Here is a 17,554-nt window from a genome sequence, read left to right as displayed (position 1 = left end):
TCCTTTTTTTGGTATTTTCACGCAAATTCTTCTGCTAGTTGGGGTTTAGTCCAATTCTGCATCCTTTCCTTCAAGGCTCAGGGGTCCAAGATTATCTTTTGTGTCTGTGTTAATTGGTTTCCCTTTTCTTTGTTGAAGAGGGTCTGTGCAATCCTTCTGTCTAGTCCGCCATCTTGCCGGAACCCCAGTAGTTGCTTTTTCTTGATGCTGTTCTTAGTCTTGTCATTCTGTGTCTAGTTCTGGGGACCCAAGCTACAGAATCATCACCTTTCCCCCCTGTATTGCCAAGAACTTTTCCCTGTTCCTCCTGCTCCTGCTGTCTCCATTCATTTCTCTTCTCTTTCTTGGCTCTGTGCCTCTTGAGCTGCCTACTTTCTGTTACCTGCTATCTGTTTTTTGAAGTGAATTGGAAAGTCTTTAAATACAAGGGCATCACATGAAAGGGAAGGACTCAGGGAAGAGGTAACTACAGGAGGAAGTGGGAGGAGAGCTGTTAGTTACATTGTGGGGAATTGCAGTCTGTGACATAAAACAAAATGTGTATGAACTGCTGAATGGAAAATCAATTTGCTCTGTAATCTTGCCCCCAAATCACAATATAAACTGAATTAAATAAAGACAAGGGCGTCTCATTTATCTTGATCACTGTACTTAGAACAGTGCCCGACACAGATGAACAGGGGCAGAGCAGCTGCCTCTGCTACCTTTGAGTGCTTTCTGTGTCCTGGGCTCCATGCTAAATACTATTTTAATATTTTTAATGCCCTCAACAACTTTAAGAGGAGGTAGATTACTGTTATCATCCCCACTTTAAAGATGGAGAACACATTTTGAAATAACTTCAAGTCATACCACTTGTTCGCTTAGTAACCAGTTTTTCTCTTTCCTGTGGCACTTGGAATGGAAAGGTGAAACAATTCAAAGACAAAAAGTAGAGCAAAAAGAGGAAGCACCTGCAGAGTAAATGAATGACTTTTCAAGCAATCACATTGGAGAAGGTCGTCTGACCTAACACTTGGCCTCCTTAGTTCTTATTCTTACTAGTTCTTTGCTATTCTTGTCCAGTTTAAATGCTTTGTATTATGTCATTAGCTTTGCAAACTACTTGGCATACGATTGGATTTCTCATTTTCTCAATTTGTAAGCATTTTTATACCCCAGAAGTAATTGGAGGCCTTCCTGGAAACAGTGGACATGACAGAGTATACATTTGTATTGCATTCTTTCTTCCCTTTTACACATCACCTCTTAACAAGCAGAGAGTGTTGTTTTGCTTGGACAAATGATCCTGAGAAGAACATTTTCAAATAATTGGACCTCCTTAAAGTTAATATTTAACAAAAAAAGAAAAATTTCTTTAACCAAGACTGTAGGGTAGTTATTATTGGTACATATTTTTGGTATTTATGTTGTTACACTGTTAAAACATCAGCTTTATGTAGTTGCACTGTCATATGTAATCCCTAGTTTAGCGTAGTCACTGTGTGCTTTCTAGTCAGTCTGACGCGTGTGACCCAATAGGGTATAGTAGAACTGCCCCATAAGGTTTCTTAGGCTGCTTCCGTGATCGGGTTGCCAATTCTTTTCTCCTGTGGAGTTGCTTGTTAGTTCAAACCTCCGACCTTTGGGTTAGTAGACAAGGACTTAACCATTGTGCCACAAGGCTCTTTAGTTTAGTGCAGAGAAAAGATAAACACCCTGCCGCTGGGGGGGAAGTTATCTACACTTCAGTATGAAATGGTAGAAGAAATAATGTAGTTAAACTCATTTTACAAAATACTTCATGTAGAATTTATATGGAAGAATATAGATTTATTGTATCTCAAATACACATGTATTAGTGGTTAGATGTGGTTAAAGTTGTAGCATTTGACACTGCCAATATTTGAACCATAGAAGAAGGAAGAATTTTTGTTTTAATTACCCTAATTTTTCTTTTTATGTATTTTTATTGTAAGTCATTTCAAATTCCCCCTTTTTGGCTGGCAGGGAGATAGTCAGATATATATTATAAATAAAAGCTTCCCCTCCTTGTATAATGCACATCAGTAGAAAGGTGGGGTTTGCTTTATAGTTGATTTCTAGACCATAAATGTTTTGTAAGATGAGGGGCACATAGAAAGGAGGATAATGGCCGTTGCTGGACTCTGGGGGTGCAGCTGGTTGATGCACTTGGCTGCTGCTGAAAGGTTGGAGCTTTGAGTCCACCCAGAAGTGCCTTGGAAGAAGAGCCTAGTCCTCTCCCATTGAAAACTCTGGGGAGCACAGTTCTTCTTTGACACACATGGGTTTGCCGTAACTTGGGTTGACTGGGTGGCAACTGATTTAATTGCATTTACCAAGTGTTCACTTAGGAGTTGGGATAAGTGATCAGAATTAATAGGCTTGTTGTACAAAGAAGGTTTAAGTTAAATATCAACTATATAAATTCTCTTTCAGGTTTTTGGTAAGATACTAGAATTGGGGTTGCAAATTCTCATTGGATATTTAAAAAACCAAAACAGCAAAACCAGATTCACTGCCATCAGAACAGGCTTTGAAAACGGATGGCTCTCTGGAGTCCAAGACCAACACAGGGACATGAGGGTCAGTAAGTGGAGTGGACTCCTGAGCCAGCTTGCTTTCCTGCCAGGGGGTCAGGAAATTCCTGCATCCAGCAAGCACTGCCAGGCAGACCTTGGGGACGCTGCAGAGTTAAGGGCTTGTGATGAATGATCCTTAGGTTCCTTTCTTCCTCATTTATATAAACATTTTAATTGTAGTAGGCAGTCCCATCTGTTTCACTAATTTCCACTGGAGTGGCATAGTGCCTAAGGAATTTGACTGCTAACCAGAAGGCTGGTGGTTCAAACCCACCATCCACTCCTCGGAAGAAAGACTGAGCAATCTACTTCTGTAGAGACACCGCCTCGGAAACCCAAGGAGAGGTTGCTATGAGTTGAAATCAACTTGATGGCAGAGGATTTTTTTTTTTTTTTTAAATCCTTAGTAAAATTTATCATATAGATAAGAAATTACAGTGAATGTAACTTGCATTTCTGCCTTTATTGTCCTCTTCATTTAGTTCAGACCAAAAAAAGCTATTTCATTACATTTTAATTCCCTAGGAAAATAAAATGGAACCTCCATTATTTTGATTTTAAGCTTAAATGGAAACAGTGGTTGAGTGTGTCCCACTGACATATAAACGTCACAATACCATTCTCTTCTGAGTATATATAGTCTGTAAACCTAGAAAGCTTTTTTAATTGATCTCCTACATGAAGTTTATATTATCACATCTATATTGTTGTTGTTATGTGCTGTCGAGTCAGACCTGACTCATAGCGACCCCTCCTTAGGTTTCCGAGGCAGTATCACTATGGAAGTAGATTGTCCAGCCTTCCTTCCGAGTAATGGCTGGTGGGTTTGAACCACCAGCCTTCTGGTTAGCAGTCAAGTGCCTTAGGCACTGTGCCACCAGAGCTCCTTGGGCAATCTACTTCCATAGTGATGCTGCCTTGGAAATCCAAGGAGGGGTTGTTATGAGTCGGATCTAATTCGATGGCACATAACAACAACGACAACATAGTTTCTGTAATGAATGAATGATTTGTGATTTCTTCCTCAATAGATACATCCTTTCTTCATCTGAACCAAGTATCAGTTTTGAATTGACTGATTGGTTTGTTTTTCATTTAATGGCAAGGACTAGGAGGTTGTTTGTATTGTGGAATTTAGTAGAAGGTCAGCAAAAAAGAGGAAGGCCCTCAAGGAGATGGATTGACACAGTGGCTGCAACAGTGAGCTCAAACAGCAATGATTGTGAGGATGGCATGGGAACGGGGTTGCTCTGAGTTGGAACTGACTTGATGGCATCTGGCAAAAACAGTCTAGTGTTAGAGTTGGAAGGGTCCTCAGCTGTTAACCAGTCCAGCTGTACGGTTGGTACAGAAATGCCAGTGCACAGTATTAGACACATGGTTGCCCAGCTTTTGCTGGAATACTTTTCCTGATGGGAGACCTGTTATCTTTATTGACAGCTGGTTCCAGTGTTTCAATGGCTCTGTTGGGTAGCACCTACTGTTTTTAAGCCACAGTGTGCTCATGGTTACTTACACCTTGGTCCTCATTCTGTCCTCTGAAGCAGTAGATGGCCAGTCTTTCTCCTCATAATAGCACAGACATATTCCTCTCGTCTCTGAGCTTTACTTTTCTTACCTATAAAAATGATCTGAGTTACATAACTTACTAGATTACATCACTAGGATTGAGAGGAAGGACTGAAACAATTGTGACCTTAAGCAAAAATCCTTTTCCGTTCTCAGAATAGTAATCTTACTTTTATCACTGGTATGTATTGTAATGGGAAAAACACCAGTGTGTTGTCCCTTGGCTTGGGAGCCTTGATAGGTAATTTCCAGTTGATGTTCTTACCGTTAACAAATGATTGAATGAACTCAGTTCTTCATTGAACATTTATTGACCATTCACCATGGGCCTGGTACTTAGCCTGGGCCTTAAGTGAATATGAATAACAAAGAAGAAGGCAGATAGGTTTCTTGCCCTGTTGGGAGTTAAGTTTTCTCCCCTAGATGTTTTTACTTTTAGAAAGAATGCTTTTCATTAGTCAAAATTCCCCTTGGTTTTTTAGTTTTCTAAATGATCCAGTAAGTAACAGCATGTCTTTGTTTTGTAGATATATGGAGTCTGGGAGTGATCCTTTTCATGCTGGTGTGTGGGCAGCCACCCTTCCAAGAAGCCAATGACAGTGAAACATTGACAATGATCATGGATTGCAAATATACAGTACCATCCCATGTGTCTAAAGAATGTAAAGAGTAAGTAAAAAACAAACTATGTGGAAACCTCAAGCATTCCTATTAAACCTAGAAATGTTACTTTATTTCATTAATGTGCCAAGAAAATCTGAGGTGACCTCAACATCCTAACTTACAACTGGATTTATTTTTTGAATTTAAGATTTCAATTGCTATTAAGAGTGTTTTGGGAGGTCACCCCAGAATATGATATGAAATTTAATATTAGAATAGAGAATGAATTAGTCTGTTTCTTAAATCACACTGTTTGAAGAAACCTTTTACATGGCAAAAGGTTTTACATCAGCATCCACTTCACTTGATGTGACGGTATTACCATGGGAACTGCTTTTCTGTGCATCAGCATAAAAGCAAGACCACCTGCAATTGTTCTACGTTTCAGAGATGAGTGAGGGCATTTTCTTTCCTGAACTAGACTGTCCGCATGCCATTTTTGACCTACAGAACATGCTTCATAGTTGTATTCACTTCCCTTCCCCTCATCTAACTAAAGAGCTCTGTTTGGGTTTTGACTATGGGAAGCCAGGAACCAAATGTTTACTTAAGTTGATTATTTGGCACTTAATGTGCTTTACAGTATTTTAATACTATGATATATGTGTAGTGAAAAATACAGTAATAGAGGAGCTGCTGGAAGTTCAGTATTTCATTGACATTATGAGTGATATTTTTTAATGACCTCAGTTGAGAATTATAGCCACTACTTAAAGGATTTTGCTGTATCAATAGAATTTTAAGTTTCAGATCAGAATATTAAAGATATATTTCTCCCATTAGCTGGTAAGAGGGAAATCTGAAAGCTTAGGGAATATTTTCTCCAAATGGAGCCCCATTTTTGGCCATGTGATAGATGATTATGAACTTAGGTAGTCACACTGGATTCAAATACTAGCTTTTCTGTTATTGATGTGAGAGTGGAGAACCTACCTAATGAGGTAATTGTGAAAATGAAATGAGTCTGTGTAAAGACTCTTAGCTCGGTCCTTTGCACACACAATGCCCTCAGTGTAAATGTTGATGGTGGAGTTGGTGATTTTGTGCCATGATTATTTTTATTCTCTACCTCAGGTAGCAGGGCTGCTGTCTATGGGTGGAGAGGGTGTGCATGTTAGATGTTGGTAATCCGAGGAGTGTCTCCACAGCCCTTACTCAAAAGAACTAAAACAGATTAACTTACTTTTATTTTGACATGTAACATTCACAAGAGTATGTGAAAAAAAATGAGCACCTTTTATATCTGTCATTCAGCTAAAGAAGTAAGAACAGTTACTATTATCTTAAAAGCCTTCTCGATGCCTCTCTCCTAGAAGTATTAACTTTGATAATTAGAGTACTGTTCAGTTTTTCTATTTTTTCCTGTGTCAGCTTTGCTAAGTTATATCATTGAAGGAACTTGTCCATTTCATCTAAATTTTCAAATATATTGGCCTCAAGTATTTATGACATTCTTTTACGATATTTTTAAGTCTATAGGATCTGGGGGGATGTTGCCCAAAACATTCCAATACTGACAGGTTGTGTGCCTTTGCCTTTTTTTTTTTTTTCTTTATCAGTTTTGCCAGAAGTTTGTTGATCTTATTTCTCTTTTTCAAAGAACTACCTTTTGCCTTATTTGACTCTTTTCCCCCTCAACTAGCTTAGAAGTTATGATCTATTATTTTAGTGATCTTCTGAAAGCACACATACATATTTATACACTTAATTTAACAAAATCTATAGTTAATCTGTAACTTTACCCTCATCCTAAAAACCCAAAATCCTTGCAGAACTTTAATTATCATCCAATATTTTAGTAATACTTTTTACTCCACAAATTTAACAGTATCATCATTTCATACAGTCAAAAATTACTGAGATTTAACCAGATATTTGCCAGGAATTTTCTTTATCCATCCTTCTTGTATGTATATAAGGCCTTTTACTTGGGATCACAGTCTTCTGAAAATGACATCCTTTAGAATTTCTTTTGGGGAGCATCTGTTGGTGATAACTTTTTCTCAGTTTTTATTTGAAAATGACTTTAATTTACATATGTATTGAAAGTTTCATTGAGTATAGAATTCTAGGTTGACAATTTTGTCTCAGCTTGTTAAAAATATTATTCCACCGTCTTCTGATATCCATTGTTGTTCAGCTGTTTGTCTTTTTGTTGTTCCTTTGTAGGTGATGTCTTTTCTCTCAGGCTGCTTTAAAGGTATCTGCTTATTACTCCTGGGACATATTAGTCCTCCTGGACCAAGCTTTATGTTATTTGATGAATTGGGAAAGTTCTCAGCCTTCTCTTTTCAGAGAAACCCACTGCCATTGAGTCAATTCTGACTCATAATGACCCCATTGGGTTTCTAAGGCTGTAAATCTTTACAGAAGTAGACTGCCTCATCTTCTTTCTGGGGAGCTACCCACTATACTGCCAGAGCTCCTTCTTCAAAGAAAGCTTTTCCCTATTTTCCATTCCCTTTGGGAACTCTGATTGGTAGTATGCTAGATATTTTCACTCTGTCTTCCTTGTTTTTTAGCCTCTTTTATATTTTCTCTCTCTTAGTCTACTCATGCAGGGTATTTTAGTTTCTTGGTTCTACTTAGTTAATTCTCTGTGTCTGATTTGTTGTTTTAAGTAAACAACAAATCAGACACAGAGAATTTCATGTTACTTGGATCCACAATCTATACCCATGGAAGCATCAGTTAAGAAATCAGACATTTTATTGCCCTGGATTTATCTGCTGCAAGTGACCTCTTTAAAATGTTAAAGAGCAAAGATGTCACTCTGAAGACTAAGGTGTGCCTGATCCAAGCCATGGTATTTTCAGTCACCTCATGTGTGTGAGAGCTGGACAATGAATAAAGAAGACTGAAGAAGAATTGATGCCTTTGAAGTGTGGTGTTGGCAAATACTGAAAATACCACAGACTGCAAGAAGAACAAACAAATCTGTCCTGGAAGAAGTGCAGCTAGAATGCTTCTTGGAGGCAAGAATGGCCAGACTTTGTCTAACCTGCTTTGGTCATGTTGTCAGAAGGGACCAATTTCCAGAGAAGGATATCGTGCTTGGTAAAGTAGAGGTTCAGTCAAAAAGGGGAAGGCCCTCAGTGAGATGGATTGACATAGTGGCTACAATGATGGGCTCAAGCACAGCCAGGATTGTAAGGATGGCATGTGAATGGGCGTTTTTTCATTCTCTTGTACATAGAATTGCTATGAGTCAGAGGCAACTCAGTGGCACCTAACAACAACAGTTTGTTGTTTAGTTTGTCCATTGATTTTTTAAATTACAATTCTTATTTTCACTTTTAGAAGACTACTGTAGTTTATTTGTTTTTGTTTTTCCCTAACTCTTCATAGTAATTTTATATAGTCTTATTCCTTGGTCATATTTTCAAATTTCTTCTTCATGTTATAGACATACTCAGCATAGTTTTATATTCTATGTCTGAAAACTTCAATATCTGACTCTTTGCTTTCCAGTGTTGCTGTCATGTTTTGTAATTCTTGATTTCCTTTCAGTTTTTTCGAATGTAGGTCACATACCTTGTAATAACATTTAGGGAATTCTTTGAGGCCTGGTTTTAAGTTGTAGTCCTACAAAAAAAAAAAGGAATTTGCATTTGCTTCTCTTACTGTTTGGCTTGGAGCTATCAGCCTGAAAGCAATTTAAAGTGACTTCTTTACTATGTGAGTGACAAAGACCAAAAACATACATGAAGACCAAGTTTCCTGTTAACTTCTCCTAAGCAATCCGTTTGTTTCTCATTCCTCATTCACCCTCACACTGAACCTGGGATCCCACATCTTACAAGGACTCCAGTTGAACTCCTACTTTCAGTAGGCTTTACACATAATATTCTGTTCCCTTCACCCAGTGTAGCTTTTAAAACTGAAGCAAAAACTGTCAGATCAGAGGACAGCTTTGTTGACTGCTTCCCAAGGTTCTGGCTTTTATCCAGTTTTAGCTGCTAAGTATTCCTTAATCCCCCCCCCCAATATAACAATGTCTTTAAATAAAATATTTTTCTAAACATGTATTATTACAACATTTTAGTTGTCTGTATTAGGAGAGTCATTCATTTTTGAAATAGAAGTTGGCTTGTGGGCTCGATTCTGTATGTTGTTGCTGATCATTGCTTCTGGATCTGAAATGCCATTAAGGCAGCAATTAATTCAAGGATAAATGTTAATTTGATACTGGCATTATTTATCGATTATAGAAAACTGTATTTGTATGTTTGGCTTATCAGTGTATCTAGAGGTTGTGATTTTTTTTATTTCACAAATCTGATGGCACTAAATTTTTTTTATTTCTATCTACTCTCCCAAAAAAACTAATTAAACTGATGGTATAAAAGTAGGAAAAAAGTTAAGTAATAAAATAACTCACCATTACTAATCCTGTCAACAGTTTTCTTTAATAATGGATTTCCCTCTTTTCCAGCCTGATCACAAGGATGCTACAGAGAGATCCCAAGCGAAGGGCCTCTCTAGAAGAGATTGAGAACCATCCTTGGCTCCAAGGAGTGGACCCTTCACCAGCCACAAAGTATAACATCCCCCTTGTGTCCTACAAAAATCTCTCAGAAGAGGAGCACAACAGCATCATTCAGCGCATGGTGCTTGGGGACATAGCAGACCGCGACGCCATTGTAGAGTACGTCAGCTCACCAGTCTAGGGTTCATAGGTTTAGGGTTCTTGGAATGGGCTCTCTTTACTCATTAGGGCTTTTGGACACTGCACAATCTATAGAGTTCCTGTGGCAGGAGTTATGTCTTACTGATCTTTAAAGTTCTTGGCCCAGTGCCTGGCACATAGGTTTTCTTATACTAGTAGACAAGTAAGCTAGTACTGGGTAGTGCCGGTGAGAGCTGTGGCCTTTCTCTATTCATCAGGGGCGTAGATTGGAATATCCTATTTTCTTTTGCAATACACGCCTTGTCCATAGTGGTATTGTCTCCATTCCTCCTTTGTCTCCTGCGACTTGCCCCACTGAGCAGGGAGACTGAGGCAGTAGTACCACAGGCTTGTTGTTGTTGTTGTTATGTGCCGTCGAGTCGGCCCTGACTCATAGCGACCTCCTTGGGTTTCCAAGGCAGTATCACTACGGAAGTAGGATTGCCCAACCTTCCTTCCGAGGAGTGGCTGGTGGGTTTGAACCGCCAGCCGTCTGGTTAGCAGGCAAGTGTCTTAGCCACTATGCTACCAGAGCTCCCACCACAGGCTTAGAGTTCTCTAAATCAGGGTTGGCAAATGAGGCCAGTTTCATGGTTTTATAAGTAAAGCTTTATTGGACTACAGTTCTGCACATTCATTTATTGTCTGTGGCTAACTCTGCTATAGTGGCAAGAAGCCTAAAATAGTTGTCCTTAGGTCTTTTAGAGCCCCTGCTGCCACAGCCTAGACCCCAGGCTACACAAGGTATTGATTATATCCTTAAACACCAAAGCCAGGTTTTAATGACCTAAGAACTTTGAAAACAAGGATAATAGAGCACAAAGATACAGTTGCTTTGTTTTAATGATGATTAATTTCTATAAAAGTTCCTGTCGATGAAAAATATGAAACATTTCCACAAATGAAAAATGAAAGTTCTTACCATGTTGCATGAAATACCTGAGTATAATGCAAAGAGGGTGGCTCTGCGCAGCAAGAGTGAGGTCCCACTGGGAGTGTGCTCTGGCATGAGTAAGTGACCTGACCAGTTACCCCGAGGGGTGAGGAGGCAGCAGGGACACCTACAGATCAGCGTCGTGTGGGGCTGTCATAGCTCGTGAGAGGGGCTGGTCCTTGAGAGAGGTGCTGTCTGCATAAAGGACATGTGACTAGGGCAGTTTTAACACACTAGAAAAGAGAGCTATAAAACTAAACCCACTTCTTAATTTTGGTTTTAGTACAGATTGCTACAAGTGTCCAAGTGCATTGTGATGAGTCCTTACAGCTTGGCCCACAGCTACTGAAATGGACCAAAGAACCAAAGAGCAGGAGGTCCACTCCTGCTGCCAGGGACACTCAGCTCAGGAAAGTGTAGGAAAGAGTTTTGCATTTTTGAGTAGAGGAAAAGCTATTTGTATCTCCCTGAGTTGCTTTAGTGTTTTTTTTTTTTTTTTGGTGGTAAAATATATATAACCAAAATGTTGCCATGTTTACTGCCTCCTTAAGTGCACAGTTGAGTGAGATCAATTCCAGTCACTGTGCTGTGTAGCCACCACCGTTTCCAAAAGTTGGTCATCACCCCAAGCAGAAGCTCTGTTCCCATTAGGCAATAACTCCCCATTCTCCCCTCTCCTCAGCACCTGGTAACCAATAGTTATTCTATGCGTTTTTCTGTTGTAGATATTTCATGTTAGTGGAATAATGCAATTATCTGTCCTTTTGGGTCTGACTTTTTCAGTTGGTATACTGTTTTCAAGGTTCATCCACACCATGGCTTCATTTCTTATTACGGCTGAATGATACCCCACTGTATACCACTTTTTTGTTTAGCCACTCATCTGTTGATGGAAACTTGGGTTGTTGCCTTAATGTTTTTAGCTTAAATAATCACAGTGGAATCAAAAACCCAAAACCAAACCCATTGCTATCAAGTTAGTTCTGACTCATAGTGACCCTATAGGACGGAGTAGACCTGCCTCATCCAGCTGGAAAGGCTGTAATCTTTACGGAGGCAGACTGCTGTATGTCTCCTGTGGAGCATCTAGTGGGTTTAAGCCAATGACCTTTCAGTTAGTGACTTAGTGCTTAACCACTGCACAAGTAGGACTCCGTTAAGTCATATAAACAACAACAAAAAACCCACTGCCATCAAGTTGATTCTGACTCATAGTGACTCCCATTAGGTTTCCAAGGCTGTAAATCTTTACAGAAGTAGATTGCCTCGTCTTCCTCCCACCGAGCAGCTGGTGGGTTTGAACCACCGACCTTCTGGTTAGCAGCCAAATACCCTAGGCACTACCACTAGAGCTTCTTTGAGTTATATTAAAAAGTAAATAAAGAGTCATATATCACTGTTTAATTAATGCAAATTTAGTTACAATTCCAAAAGGAGGGGAGCACTTTAAATGGTTGGGTGACTCTGCACATGGACCAGATGACGCAGGAGAGGGGAGAGCTGAGCTTGCTGTCCCAGGCGGTCTCAGTTCTTGTGTGCCCCACACATGGTGAGCAGCTCCTCTTTCTGAGGTTGATTCCTGCATTTAAAGACCTTTGACTTGCCCCTGAACACAAGCCAACTGCTTCGTCCGGTACTCGGCTGAGAAACCATTCTAGGTGATTGTGACCCCTGAATTTGACCTTGGGCTTTTTGGAATCCCAAAGCTGGGTCTGCCCTGCCTCACTATACATTTTGTAAAAAAGTGAGCCCCGCTATTGTTTCTTTTCTAAGTATTCAGTGTGAATGTTTTCAGTAACTACAGAAAGTATCTGAAAGCACACATGTGTTCCTGGGCCGTGTGGGTCCTCAGTAGCTCTCTTGGAGCACTCTGAGGTGTGTCCCATGGCGGCCAGCTATAGGATGTAGGAGAGCGGGCAGGGATTTGCGCCTTGTTGGGCATTAGGCCCCAACTCCTGCTAGCACAGCGCCCGGCCAGACTAGGTACTTGGCTAGCAGGATTTTATAAGTGGGTGAAAGAATACACTGATTTTATTCAAAGAAGAGATTAATAACAGCATGCTCTCAACTACATTAATAAGTCTTTAGTGCCTAAAATGCCAATAAAAGCAAAGAGTCTAAAAATAACTTCCGTATTTACTTTATTGATACTGGTGTTTCAGTGCACGTTCATGTAGCACAGAACTCATCTTCACCTTGTACTTCAGATGGAAGCCAAGTAAGCCAACTTAATCAAAATAACACTGCACACAAATTAAATTTTCAGGAAACCTGTATACTCTTGGAAGCTTCTTACCTTTTCTTAGAATCTAAAACTAACATCCACTGCCGTCAGTGTTACGGATTTTTCTAATACAGATGTTGTTATGCAGTTGTTTTCTTTAGCATTTCAAAAGTGACCTAAATAACTACTTGTGGTCTGCACCCAGTTTGTTTTTCTTTTGCATAATTTTATAGATCACAAGTAATTGAATTTTGTTAGCTTGTACTTTTTTTTTTTTTTAAATCCAGTTCTACTTTTTGTAAAAAACCAAACCTGTGAGTGTGGCTTGTGTTCACTGTGACTTTGTTTTCCTCAGAGCTCTGGAGACTAACAGATACAACCACATCACAGCTACTTACTTCTTGCTCGCTGAAAGGATCCTGAGAGAAAAACAAGAGAAAGAAATACAGACCAGATCTGCAAGCCCTAGCAATATCAAGGCCCAGTTTAGGTGAGAAAAAAAATCTTCACTGATTTTAGTAAGTTTACGTTTTGAAATAGTAGACCTCCCCCCCCCCCCCCAAATGCTTCCTCATTGTGGGGTGAGAGAGTGCAGTGATCCTGGCCTCGTGGGTAAACCGATTCACGCCTGGGTTTTTCATGTGTGCATGGGGAGGGTGTTGGTTCCTTTGTCACTACGGGTCACCTTCCCCTTTTAGGCTCTCTGGGAAGAGGGGCTGCAGCTGGTGACCTGACTAGGAAAGTGTGTTAGGAGAAGCAGCCTCAAACCAGAGTTTGCAAACCATTTTCATTAAACTCTTCCAGATCTGCCATCTATTAATCATTGCCTTTAGTTTTTCATCTGAGGAATGAGGTATTTGAAATCATTTAAAAAACTGTATCTGGCACAGTTTTTTCTGTGCCACCACAGCATGGCTGTCCCACAGTTTCAGGAGTTAGACAGTCAGATACCTGTTGACTTGTTAGCTGTTGGACTTTGGGTAGGTCACATAACTTCTCCATGATTGGTTTCCTGATGTGTGAAATGGGTGTAATGACAGTCTACCTCACAGGGTTGTGGTGAGGCATAAATGAGTGAATATGTGTGAAGTGCTCAGAGCAGAGCTCGTGCGTTTGCTGTCAGTGGTACAAGTGCTCATGGCCGTTCTCTTCAGTGAAGAACTAAAGGTGCTCCTCCCTCCCCTTCCTTCCCTGCCTGCCTTCTCCTCCCCCTCCTTGCCTTCCTCTCCCCTACTTCTCTTCTTTTTCTGCTGCTGTATTATTAGCCTTCTGCTTAAACTCAAAACATGGAAAAGGTTTACTGTTTTAGGTCATCATTATGAAGTTTATTTACAAGTGATTTATCCCTCTGGATCAAGTCATCTGTGGAATTGTGGTGGTTCAGAGATGGATGGGTGCTTCTGACTGAACAAATCTATGTTTGGGCATCCAGCTAGATAGAAACAAATGTGCCTATTAGTACTCCTACTATTTATTATTATTTTTTATTTGGAAAAGAGGAAGAAGAATACCAGTGGGATTTTAACTTACTTCCAGCCAGCTCATCATGTGTGGTTTGTTGCTGGAGTAGAGCAGCACTGAAGACACAAGAGTCAGTCCTGAGTTGCTAAAGAGTCAGAATTTCAGGAATTGAGTTTAGTACCTTCTTTTGGACCTCAGGTGGATTTTTCTGCAGTGAGAACTAAGGACGATGTGTGGTCTGTGCTTAAGAGGGATTGGGCCTCAGAGTGAGAGAGCTCTTGGGAATGAGATAAACAAGGATACTGGTGTTGAGAGGTGAGGACCCCACCCCTCTAGTGAGAAAGAGCAACCTAAGACCAGAAAGTTCTCATACGATGGCTGCTCTGGGTCTGGAGCCACTGCCTGTCTTTCAGAGGAAGAATTATTTGCATTTGAACTGATTTCTCAGATCAGGATTCAATCTGAAGTTGATCAGTTAAATCTGTTTTACTTTACTGTAGAAATTAAAAACGCTGACTATTGCTAATCAGAAGGAAGGTTGGGCAATCTGCTTCCGTAGTGATAACCACCACGGAAACCCAAGGAGGGGTCGCTCTGAGTCAGATGCGACTTGACGGCAGTACGTATTGCTATAGAGAAAGAACAGAGCCTTCCTGGCAGTATTCTGCTTTCCCTCATGAGGATTCTGGAGGCAGATACTATGAGGGCCTCTTCTCACCTGTGACACAGGGGCCCACTTGCAGGTGGTGGAGGTCTGCTGCTTTGCCTTTTCTTTATCATCTCTGTTATTTTACCGACAAATCCCTGGACCTTACTTGGTTCTATTATTGGATATGCCTCGGGGCCCGAGTGACTTGTGATGTAGAGGCTTGAACTGAGCAGCTAGTGGTGGGGAAGGTCAGGGCAGGAAGAGCCAGCACAGAGAACCGACCAGCACTCGTTGGAGCCCGTTGGCGGTCAGGGAAATTGGTGACAGTACCGTTGGGGTGGGTGGTGACTGCTCCCCGGCTCCTGGTGTCCTGTCTATTTAGGCGGCCAGGCAGGGCAGAGAGAAGCAGGGGCTTGGATTCTGGGATTCAGGGGCAGAGTCCTGGGCCTGGAGTCAGTGGGAACATGGGGACTCCTCTGGGGAGTGCAGAGGAGGATCCCAGTTCAGGGGTGTGGGTGTCAGAATTGACTCGGTTAGTGGAAAGCCGCTGTACAGGGAGCATTCTGCAACAGTGAGGGGAGTGGTGTTGGGACCTGTCGAATCCAGTAGCCTCAAATGTCTTAAATTCTGGAACTGATTCTATTCCTAATATAGTAGAATTTTACTTTGGTCATCAAAAATGAAAGTGTGGGGCTGCCTCACACATTCATATGACAGAATATGAAATGTGAGAGAAAGGCACAGGCATTTAGAGTCATTCCTAATCTAGAACTCTTGGGACCGCCTTTGGGGGTTGTCTGCAGCCTGCCCAGGGGAGCTGAGGACGTGCGGTTAGAACCCTCTAGTGAGGGATTGGGACACCTGGTAAACAGCGCCAGGTAGTTCTGCAGTGAAAATGAAGGTATTGATGTCCTTCCTCTAAGCACGATGTGTTCACACGGTCAGCAGTCGGCAGCTGTGGGCCTTTCAGGGAATACTGCTGCTTAGCTTCAACTTCGGGGTTTTTTTTTTTTTTTAAAAAACAGGTTTATTTCTGTCCAAAACTTTTGAAGAAAACTTGTATGTAACAATTTTAATAGATATTCTCCATATAGTTGTTGCTGATAAATTTTTGCTCTTTATTGATGATAAGAATGATTTTCCACATTTTGGGACTGCAGATCCTTGGGAGCTCATTGGGTCCTGCCAGAGTGGGATGGAAACGTGATGCGGTGAGGCTGCTGATAGAGGAGCCCCGTGAAGTGCTTGGGGAGCTGACCTCAGCACAGAGATCAGGCTGTGAGAAGAACCACTGAAGCTGGTCACACGGACCCCACTGTGATTGAACAGGAAACTGTCAGGGAGCTTCATCAGGTCACAGAGTGAAGCCACTACCTTGGGGGTTTTGGCAACCATGAGACTCAGGCTGTCATCAGATGTCACCGTCTTTAAGCCCTCGTGACTGTGGGCAGGTTACCTATCTTCTCTCTGCCTTGATTTCTTCTTCTGTAAAAGGGACGTAATGATAGCTCTGCCCTTGTGGAATTGCTGTGGGAGCAAATGAGCTCAGTCCTGTAAGCCTCAAAGTACAGTGGCTGCCTTATAGTGCAGTCCATGTGAACTGTGCTGTTGACTCGTTCATATGTAACTCTAGCTGTCAGTCTTCTTTCTTGTTGAGATAAGACACAATTTTCACAGAGTGCTATGGCTATAAGGATGACTTATTTTGTCTGTCACAGTGTTGGATGCATATATGTGTTCAACAAGCGTGACCTCTTCATGGTTTGGTCTGTTTGTAAGTAAGAGCTATTGGTTTAGTGTGCCTGCCCCTATAACAACTACCACAGCCGTGGCACTCACTTGCTTCTGGAAGTGGGTCTGAGAGCTTCTTTTGGTTTTAAACTCCTTGGAAGGAAGGTTGGGCAATCCTACTTCCGTAGTGATACTGCCTCGGAAACCCAAGGAGGGGTCGCTATGAGTCGAGGTCGACTCAACGGCACATAACAACAACAACAACAGGGTGAGAAGAACCTCCCTCCCGCTGTGTATGCACTGGGAGACAGCTCGGGGCAGGAGTGCATGGGAGGGAAGCACATAGGGAAGAGGTGGCTGTGGGGAGGAGGTGGGAGGAGAGCTGTTGTGGGAGATCGCAGTCAATGTCATGAGACACAGAGTGTGTGTGAGCTGCTGTATGGAAGATGAATTTGCTCTGTAAACTTTCACCCAAATAACAGTAAAATTAAAAAAGAGAAAAAAAGGTGAGCCTCCTTCTCTTGTCTGCTTCTCCTTGTTCTTCATGCACCAATTAATTGGCTGCAGCTCTCCGGGGACTCAGACAGGCCGCTGGCACCTTGCCTTTCTCCATGGGGTTTCTTCCATTTGACAGTGGGTTTCTGTGGCTGCTCGTGTGTGCAATTCTCTTTCTGGGAGCAGATCTGCTGTATGGCGCTCTTCAGGAGCCATGAGGTTCATGGGGTTGTGGGTGTGTGTGCTGTTGTTGGTGGAGGATAGGTGATTGTCCAGAGACACTTCTTGACTGCAGAAATATGTATTAAATTACCAAGCAGTGACAATAGCATTGTAACTACTCCATCCTTGAGAGAGAAGATGAGCGTTGAGAAGAAGATGTCTCGATAAAATCTCAGAATTTTTTAAAGCTGTAGATTTAATTAGGTTTTACTTTCAGGCTAAAAACTTGGTATAAAAATGCCCATGTCGTTGGTATATGGATGGATAGATAGGTGGACAGGCTAAACAATTAGGTCTGTCTATGAAATGGGGAGTGTATCCAAGATCATATGTAGGGTTGGCAGACAATGGTCCT

General features: G+C 41.3%; 1 protein-coding gene across 1 annotated transcript in view; it reads left to right on the top strand.

The window, feature by feature from the left end:
• The window catches only part of SNRK (SNF related kinase), a 58,683-nt gene that overhangs the window by 37,693 nt on the left and 3,436 nt on the right, over positions 1-17,554 (top strand). Inside the window, exons 2-4 of the mRNA XM_007949677.2 lie at positions 4,679-4,820; positions 9,250-9,462; positions 12,997-13,131. Coding sequence (XP_007947868.1) covers positions 4,679-4,820; positions 9,250-9,462; positions 12,997-13,131 — 490 coding nt within the window. The remainder of the gene's footprint in view (positions 1-4,678; positions 4,821-9,249; positions 9,463-12,996; positions 13,132-17,554) is intronic.

The sequence above is a fragment of the Orycteropus afer genome, unplaced genomic scaffold, assembly GCF_000298275.1.
Source record: "Orycteropus afer afer isolate SDZICR_OR568_19922 unplaced genomic scaffold, OryAfe1.0 scaffold00250, whole genome shotgun sequence".
Classification (NCBI taxonomy): Eukaryota; Metazoa; Chordata; class Mammalia; order Tubulidentata; family Orycteropodidae; genus Orycteropus; species Orycteropus afer.
The sequence above is the reverse complement of the archived record's forward strand: the minus strand, read 5'-3'. Positions and strand labels throughout refer to the sequence as shown.